Source organism: Dendropsophus ebraccatus, chromosome 11 (genome assembly GCF_027789765.1).
Source record: "Dendropsophus ebraccatus isolate aDenEbr1 chromosome 11, aDenEbr1.pat, whole genome shotgun sequence".
Classification (NCBI taxonomy): Eukaryota; Metazoa; Chordata; class Amphibia; order Anura; family Hylidae; genus Dendropsophus; species Dendropsophus ebraccatus.
Window position 1 is genome coordinate 99245075 of NC_091464.1, and position 10127 is coordinate 99255201.

The 10127-nt window shown below is 46.3% G+C and overlaps 1 protein-coding gene across 1 annotated transcript in view; it reads left to right on the forward strand.

The window, feature by feature from the left end:
* LOC138767448 (uncharacterized) overlaps positions 1-3347 on the forward strand; it is a 134097-nt gene extending 130750 nt beyond the window's left edge. Inside the window, exon 7 of the mRNA XM_069944950.1 lies at positions 1681-3347. Coding sequence (XP_069801051.1) covers positions 1681-1811 — 131 coding nt within the window. The 3' untranslated portion in view covers positions 1812-3347. The remainder of the gene's footprint in view (positions 1-1680) is intronic.
* The last annotated feature ends 6780 nt before the right edge of the window (positions 3348-10127 follow it).

A 10127-nucleotide genomic window follows, 5' to 3' on the forward strand; every position in this document is an offset into this window, starting at 1 on the left:
TGTGACTCTCCTTGTCCACGGCGTGGGCTGAGATGATGTCTGACTTGTCCTCTCTAGTGAAGGGTTTAAAACTGCATAGTGTTGAGTAAAGTTAGGCGCGTCCTGTCTTTTTTTTTATTTATAAATTTTTATTTTTCCGGATTAAAGAGAAAAAAGAACATACAGTAATTACAATAATTTCCATCACTATTAATATACAAGTAATAATACATAGCGTAACATCCCAATCTTCAGCCCCCCCCCCCCCCCCAAACCCAGAGAACTCCGGACCCGTCTGCGCCCAGGCTGAGGCCGGAGCCTCCCCCCCCCCCCACACCCCTGGAAGTGAGAGGTATATATATAAGAGAAAAAAAAAAAAGAGGTTATAAGGATATTATGAATAAGTAAATAAATATATAAATAGTCAATTAGTTAATGACTCCCACTAGTTGACGTAATTTTCTTTACTCTTCATTCCAACTTCCCCATTTAAGCGAAAACTTTTTGAACGGCTCTTTGCTATTACCACAATGCATCCTTTCAATATTTTGTATCCTTGCTACATTTGTCAGCCAACACCCTTTAGTAGAGGGATCTGCCCTTATCCAATTTTTCAGATTCAACCATCTAGCAACAAAAAGTAAATTAGAAATTAAGTGTTTCTCCCTTTCTAACTGCATAGTACATCCAAGGATTATATAAAGAGCGTTATAGGGGATAACCACCCCAGTTCTGCTTGTTATGCAGTTTGTGAACCTGGGGGCAGCTCCACATCATATGAGTATAGTCTGCCTTCGGCAGATCACATCTTGGGCAACAAGCCCCTGGGTGTCTACCCATTCTAGCCATTATCTCTGGTGAATAATGTCATCTATTAACAATTTTAAGCCGACTTATGGTGCGTTTACACAGAGAGATTTATCTGACAGATTTTGAATCTTAATCTTTCCTTTATGACCTGTTCTCTGTTTCTTGTCTGTTCCTGGGTTTGGCTTGAAAAATCTGCCAGATAAATCTCTCTGTGTAATCGCACTATTATTTGGTGATTTTTATTAATTGACACCAGTTTCCAACTTGCCAATACGTTATCCCATTCTTCTTTGGATACAATTCCAATCTCCTTTTCCCAAGCTACTCTCTTTTTCTGGCCTGAGCATACCACGAAAGTATCTTTAAGGGATTTATACATTTGACAGGCGCGTCCTGTCTTACTTCCTCACTGTACAGGAACTTGACTAAGACTGCATACTAAGACTGGGGACCAGGCAGAGGGCCAGGGCCCAAATGAACCCAGTAGGGAGCATTCTAGCTTGTGTCCTTCCTCTACACTTCCTCTACCCACGTGACTTAACCCATTCACAGCACACCTTAAAGGGGCTGTAGATAGGAAAAGTGCATACAGAAGAAGTAAAATGTGACATATAAGCAAGGAATAACCCTTTCCATACTTCAGCCGTGCAGCAACTAAGTACATATACCTACAATAGCGACATCTTGTGGCGAAAATGTATTACTACTACATTACCACTTGCTTACAGAAAAGTACAGGCTTTTGTGAAGGGTCTAACCAATAGCAACACTCGTGGTGGGACACCACCTTGATAGTATAGACCACGTGTATAGGTGACGGTATGATCAGATCACATGTAGAGCTCATGTAAGTTTTTATCCTCTTTATGGCTTTGTCTTCCTGTTTTGCAGACTCCTCGGGATCCTCGTGTCTCACCTGTTTGCAGAAGTCTATAATCGGAGGGATGGTGGCGCTGTTTGTGACAACTTCTCCGCTCCTTATTGCCTGGTTTTACAACAGACACAACAAGAAGGAGGACTGAACAGGTGACCTTCTAAAATGGGGCAAATCACTCCCCATAGAACGTGTGGGGGATTGTGTCTGGCGTGGGGGTTCCCTTCTCCAGTGGACGGCCTCTCACTAGGTCTTCCCTGTCCTTAGGACCTTCTCATGTCTCCTCTTGGATTGTCCACATCCTGTTGCTCAGTAGCCTCCTGCTTAGCCGCTTATCTGCCTTTATGTGACTTCAGTGTGATGGATGAGAAGATGCTCTGTGAGATGAAGACGTCATTGACTGAGGCCTGGACATTGATGAGCGGACCTCTCCTCAGTGACCATGCCCCTCACCTTGACAGTCTGCGTCATCTCATCCAGGGTTTTCCTGCTCAATAAACATATTATGTAAGTTTTTGTTTCCTCCCAAATTCCCTGGAGATGTCATAAATGAAGACTTGTGGGAAACATTATCGGACTTCTGCCTCTGTTCTGTGTTTGGGGAAGATGACAGTCTGGGAATTTAGAGCACAATGGCTGCAGAAGGAAGAAGAAGGAAGACTCCTTTATATCACAAGTGATTAGAGATGAGTGAGTAGTGAAATATTCCAAAGTTCGAAATTTGATTCGAGTAGACCGCGATGCTCGACTATTCCATCAAATATCGAATCTCAATAATGTCTATGGGAAAAAAAGCTGGTGACCTCCAAGTGGTCGAATTTAGGCTTCCAAGTGCTTAACGCCACCTCAGATAATGATACCAACACCTCTGGGATGCAGCTGGGACAGCAAGGGAAGCATGCCTGGCTGCATCTCACAAGCCAAAGTCGCAGCACTATCACAGCCTCTCAGCTATACACTCCCAGTATACAGCCGTATAACGAACAATCCGCTGCAGAATACCGCCGTGCTCAGTGTCTCACTGTGAGTGAAGGAGAGGGCGTGCGTGTGTCCGCTTCCTCCTGTCATTGTCCTGACATGTCATTTCTTTGAGCAGAGAGCGGCGGTAGCGGAGGAGCGCGCCCTCTCCTTCACTCAAAGCAGCACACTGAGCACGGCGGGATTACCGATGCAGAGCGCTACGCCGCGGAATTCCGACATTCTTGCTCAGTGTGAATGGGGCCATAGGGGACATTTATCATTATGGGGTTTTTATGGCAGATAAGGAGATTTTGTGCACCTCATAAATACCTGTCCAAGATTTATTAAGGGTTTTGTGCTGTTTACATCAGTTTTCATTGCCTGCACCTTTTTTCAATGTATGCGGGGGGAGGGGGTTGTTCTATTAACTAGTTTTCTTTAGATTTCATTAGAAGTGCAAATTTTCATTTTTTTGCACAAAATCCTCCCCTAGCATAGCTTTGTAGCCAAGCTGTTTTAGACTGGGTTCACACAGTGTTATTGCAGTCCATTTTTTTCCCCATTAGTTTTTTGCTAAATGGATGAGAAATTTTGATCGGTTTTTCCATTCCATAATAAAAAACGGATAAAAATGCATCTTTTTTTTAGCGTACACAAATACTGTGGTTGACCGCATTTTTGTGTACACTAAAAAAAAATGCATTTTGATCCGTTTTTCAATCCATTTTTTTTTTTTGCAAAAAAGGATGAAAAAAACGGACTGCAAAAAACGCATAAATTGTGCAATAAATTTTGCAAGATGTATCAAGGCACTTGTGTCTAATGATTTTTGCGCAACAACCGTAAAATTTTGCACAGCCCATAAAAAACTTAACAAGAGGAAGCAGCTGTGTGTCCGAGTATGATAAAAAAAAAATCTGCGCACTTTTCAACAAATTAGAGATAAAGTAAAAAAACACAGTGAAGAGATAACATTATGGCCTGGAGGGATATATACTGGCCTGGGCTATGTTACATCCCCTGGTATAGTATATATCCCCTCCTGTATACTGTGGCCTGGGCTATGTTACATCCCCCGGTATAGAATATATCCCTCCTGTATACTGTGGCCTGGGCTATGTTACACCCCCGGTATATAATATATCCCCTCCTGTATACTGTGGCCTGGGCTATGTTACACCCCCCGGTATAGTATATATCCCCTCCTGTATACTGTGGCCTGGGCTATGTTACACCCCCTGGTATAGAATATATCCCCTCCTGTATACTGTAGCCTGGGCTATGTTACACCCCCAGGTATAGAATATATCCCCTCCTGTATACTGTGGCCTGGGCTATGTTACACCCCCTAGTATAGTATATATCCCTCCTGTATACTGTGGCCTGGGCTATGTTACACCCCCCGGTATAGTATATATCCCTCCTGTATACTGTAGCCTGGGCTATGTTACATCCCCCGGTATAGTATATATCCCCTCCTGTATACTGTGGCCTGGGCTATGTTACATCCCCTGGTATAGAATATATCCCTCCTGTATACTGTGGCCTGGGCTATGTTACACCCCCGGTATAGTATATATCCCCTCCTGTATACTGTGGCCTGGGCTATGTTACACCCCCTGGTATAGAATATATCCCCTCCTGTATACTGTGGCCTGGGCTATGTTACACCCCCCGGTATAGAATATATCCCCTCCTGTATACTGTGGCCTGGGCTATGTTACACCCCCTGGTATAGAATATATCCCCTCCTGTATACTGTGGCCTGGGCTATGTTACACCCCCCGGTATAGTATATATCCCTCCTGTATACTGTGGCCTGGGCTATGTTACATCCCCCGGTATAGAATATATCCCTCCTGTATACTGTGGCCTGGGCTATGTTACACCCCCTGGTATAGTATATATCCCCTCCTGTATACTGTGGCCTGGGCTATGTTACATCCCCCGGTATAGAATATATCCCTCCTGTATACTGTGGCCTGGGCTATGTTACATCCCCTGGTATAGTATATATCCCCTCCTGTATACTGTGGCCTGGGCTATGTTACACCCCCCCGGTATAGAATATATCTCCTCCTGTATACTGTGGCCTGGGCTATGTTACACCCCCCGGTATAGTATATATCCCCTCCTGTATACTGTGGCCTGGGCTATGTTACACCCCCCGATATAGAATATATACCCTCCTGTATACTGTGGCCTGGGCTATGTTACACCCCCTGGTATAGAATATATCCCTCCTGTATACTGTGGCCTGGGCTATGTTACATCCCCCGGTATAGAATATATCCCTCCTGTATACTGTGGCCTGGGCTATGTTACACCCCCTGGTATAGAATATATCCCCTCCTGTATACTGTGGCCTGGGCTATGTTACACCCCCTGGTATAGAATATATCCCCTCCTGTATACTGTGGCCTGGGCTATGTTACATCCCCTGGTATAGTATATATCCCCTCCTGTATACTGTGGCCTGGGCTATGTTACACCCCCCGATATAGAATATATCCCCTCCTGTATACTGTGGCCTGGGCTATGTTACACCCCCTGGTATAGAATATATCCTCTCCTGTATACTGTGGCCTGGGCTATGTTACACCCCCGGTATAGAATATATCCCTCCTGTATACTGTGGCCTGGGCTATGTTACACCCCCCCGGTATAGTATATATCCCCTCCTGTATACTGTGGCCTGGGCTATGTTACACCCCCCCGGTATAGTATATATCCCCTCCTGTATACTGTGGCCTGGGCTATGTTACACCCCCTAGTATAGTATATATCCCCTCCTGTATACTGTGGCCTGGGCTATGTTACATCCCCTGGTATAGAATATATCCCCTCCTGTATACTGTGGCCTGGGCTATGTTACATCCCCTGGTATAGAATATATCCCCTCCTGTATACTGTAGCCTGGGCTATGTTACACCCCCTGTATAGAATATATCCCTCCTGTATACTGTGGCCTGGGCTATGTTACATCCCCTGGTATAGTATATATCCCCTCCTGTATACTGTGGCCTGGGCTATGTTACACCCCCTAGTATAGTATATATCCCCTCCTGTATACTGTGGCCTGGGCTATGTTACATCCCCTGGTATAGTATATATCCCCTCCTGTATACTGTGGCCTGGGCTATGTTACACCCCCTAGTATAGTATATATCCCCTCCTGTATACTGTGGCCTGGGCTATGTTACATCCCCTGGTATAGAATATATCCCCTCCTGTATACTGTGGCCTGGGCTATGTTACATCCCCTAGTATAGTATATATCCCCTCCTGTATACTGTGGCCTGGGCTATGTTACACCCCCCCTCCCCCCGGTATAGTATATATCCCCTCCTGTATACTGTGGCCTGGGCTATGTTACATCCCCCCGGTATAGTATATATCCCTCCTGTATACTGTGGCCTGGGCTATGTTACACCCCCCTGTCTAGAATATATAACCTCCTGTATACTGTAGCCTGGGCTATGTTACACCCCCAGGTATAGAATATATCCCCTCCTGTATACTGTGGCCTGGGCTATGTTACATCCCCTGGTATATAATATATCCCTCCTGTATACTGTGGCCTGGGCTATGTTACACCCCCCGGTATAGTATATATCCCTCCTGTATACTGTGGCCTGGGCTATGTTACATCCCCCGGTATAGAATATATCCCTCCTGTATACTGTGGCCTGGGCTATGTTACACCCCCTGGTATAGAATATATCCCTCCTGTATACTGTGGCCTGGGCTATGTTACATCCCCGGTATAGTATATATCCCCTCCTGTATACTGTGGCCTGGGCTATGTTACACCCCCGGTATAGTATATATCCCCTCCTGTATACTGTGGCCTGGGCTATGTTACATCCCCTGGTATAGAATATATCCCTCCTGTATACTGTGGCCTGGGCTATGTTACATCCCCCGGTATAGTATATATCCCTCCTGTATACTGTGGCCTGGGCTATGTTACATCCCCCCGGTACAGAATATATCTCCTCCTGTATACTGTGGCCTGGGCTATGTTACACCCCCCGGTATAGTATATATCCCCTCCTGTATACTGTGGCCTGGGCTATGTTACACCCCCCCCGGTATAGAATATATCCCCTCCTGTATACTGTGGCCTGGGCTATGTTACATCCCCTGGTATAGAATATACCCCTCCTGTATACTGTGGCCTGGGCTATGTTACACCCCCCGGTATAGTATATATCCCCTCCTGTATACTGTGGCCTGGGCTATGTTACACTCCCCCGGTATAGAATATATCCCCTCCTGTATACTGTGGCCTGGGCTATGTTACACCCCCTGTATAGAATATATCCCTCCTGTATACTGTGGCCTGGGCTATGTTACACCCCCCTGTCTAGAATATATAACCTCCTGTATACTGTAGCCTGGGCTATGTTACACCCCCAGGTATAGAATATATCCCCTCCTGTATACTGTGGCCTGGGCTATGTTACATCCCCCGGTATAGTATATATCCCCTCCTGTATACTGTAGCCTGGGCTATGTTACACCCCCCGGTATAGTATATATCCCTCCTGTATACTGTGGCCTGGGCTATGTTACATCCCCCGGTATAGAATATATCCCTCCTGTATACTGTGGCCTGGGCTATGTTACACCCCCTGGTATAGAATATATCCCCTCCTGTATACTGTGGCCTGGGCTATGTTACATCCCCAGTATAGTATATATCCCCTCCTGTATACTGTGGCCTGGGCTATATTACACCCCCTGGTATAGTATATATCCCCTCCTGTATACTGTGGCCTGGGCTATGTTACATCCCCTGGTATAGAATATATCCCTCCTGTATACTGTGGCCTGGGCTATGTTACATCCCCCGGTATAGTATATATCCCTCCTGTATACTGTGGCCTGGGCTATGTTACACCCCCCCGGTACAGAATATATCTCCTCCTGTATACTGTGGCCTGGGCTATGTTACACCCCCCGGTATAGTATATATCCCCTCCTGTATACTGTGGCCTGGGCTATGTTACACCCCCCCCGGTATAGAATATATCCCCTCCTGTATACTGTAGCCTGGGCTATGTTACATCCCCCGGTATAGTATATATCCCCTCCTTTATACTGTGGCCTGGGCTATGTTACACCCCCTGGTATAGAATATATCCCCTCCTGTATACTGTGGCCTGGGCTATGTTACACCCCCTGGTATAGTATATATCCCTCCTGTATACTGTGGCCTGGGCTATGTTACACCCCTGGTATAGTATATATCCCTCCTGTATACTGTAGCCTGAGCTATGTTACATCCCCCGGTATAGAATATATCCCCTCCTGTATACTGTGGCCTGGGCTATGTTACACCCCCCTGGTATAGAATATATCCCCTCCTGTATACTGTGGCCTGGGCTATGTTACATCCCCCGGTATAGAATATATCCCCTCCTGTATACTGTGGCCTGGGCTATGTTACACCCCCGGTATAGAATATATCCCCTCCTGTATACTGTGGCCTGGGCTATGTTACACCCCCCGGTATAGAATATATCCCCTCCTGTATACTGTGGCCTGGGCTATGTTACACCCCCGGTATAGAATATATCCCCTCCTGTATACTGTGGCCTGGGCTATGTTACACCCCCTGGTATAGTATATACCCCCTCCTGTATACTGTGGCCTGGGCTATGTTACACCCCCCGGTATAGAATATATCCCCTCCTGTATACTGTGGCCTGGGCTATGTTACACCCCCAGGTATAGAATACATCCCCTGGTATAGAATATATCCCCTCCTGTATACTGTGGCCTGGGCTATGTTACACCCCCTGGTATAGAATATATCCCCTCCTGTATACTGTGGCCTGGGCTATGTTACACCCCCAGGTATAGAATACATCCCCTGGTATAGAATATATCCCCTCCTGTATACTGTGGCCTGGGCTATGTTACACCCCCTGGTATAGAATATATCCCCTCCTGTATACTGTGGCCTGGGCTATGTTACACCCCCCGGTATAGAATATATCCCTCCTGTATACTGTGGCCTGGGCTATGTTACATCCCCTGGTATAGAATATATCCCCTCCTGTATACTGTGGCCTGGGCTATGTTACACCCCCTGGTATAGAATATACCTCTCCTGTATACTGTGGCCTGGGCTATGTTACACCCCCCCCCGGTATAGAATATATCCCTCCTGTATACTGTGGCCTGGGCTATGTTACACCCCCTGGTATAGAATATATCCCTCCTGTATACTGTGGCCTGGGCTATGTTACATCCCCTGGTATAGTATATATCCCTCCTGTATACTGTGGCCTAGGCTATGTTACATCCCCCGGTATAGAATATATCCCCTCCTGTATACTGTGGCCTGGGCTATGTTACACCCCCTGGTATAGAATATATCCCCTCCTGTATACTGTGGCCTGGGCCAGAACTGAGAAAACCAGTGACATGATAACTTGGAGGGATATAGTCTGGCAGGGTATATTGTGGCCTGGGCTAGACTGTCCCCAGGTTTATAGTATGGCCTAGGCTATATTACACCCCTGGATGTAGAAATATATGCCCTGGTGTGTACTGTGTTCTGTCAGGGGTGAGAAAACCAGTAAAGTAATAACATTATGGCCCGGAGAGATATAGCCTGGCCTAGGATGTTTTACACCCCCAGGTATATAGTTTATCCCCGGGGTATACTGTGGCCTGATTCAACATTAGATGGATATATTCTGGCCTGGATGGGTGTACCCTGGTCTAGGCTATGTTACACCCCGGGGTATACTCTGTCCTGGGTTTAACTGGTCTGCTACACCGAATTAAAGTCAACAGGCCGATTTCCGGTTTTGTGGTGCGCAATTGGGGCGTGGCTGTGCGGCATGTTGAGTTGGAGGGTGGTCAGGAAGGGTTCTGGTTAAGGGATGGGGGGCATTTAAATGCGGTTTGGCATTTATCTCTAGGCCTTGGCATTGCAGGATGGAATTGAGAGGGCTTTGCCTTTGGGGGGTTACTTGCTGGCTTGAGGTGTCAAGGCCTACTCGCAGGTGGGGGGGGGAGTTCCTTGTAGTTGGAGGCCAAATTGATTGGGGGAAGGGGGGGGATCATTGTGGGGTATGACCCTCCTCCTCAATGATGATTAAGTAACTTTGGGGGTCTGGCGCCTTAAGGGCTCTCGCTGAAGGTGTAGCACCAGAGAGCAGAGGTTGGCTTGGGGGCATACATGGTTAAATGGGGTCTCCAAGTCTGGCTAGGCGGCTGGAGGCAAATTAATAATAACAATTATTAGTATTTTGAAGTGGGCGTCAGATTATGGGAACTATAAGGACCTCCTCTACGGCTATTGAAAACTGGGTTAGTTTTATAAAGGAAGTTTTACAAAAATGTTTTTTTGTGCAATAAATATTTTTTGAATTTTTCTGTATGTTTGAATTTAATAAACTTTGGCTGCTTTGGCCATATTTAGCCAAAAGAATGTGACTTTGTGTTTTCTTGTGGAGGGGGGAGGGGGGGATGACAATAGGGG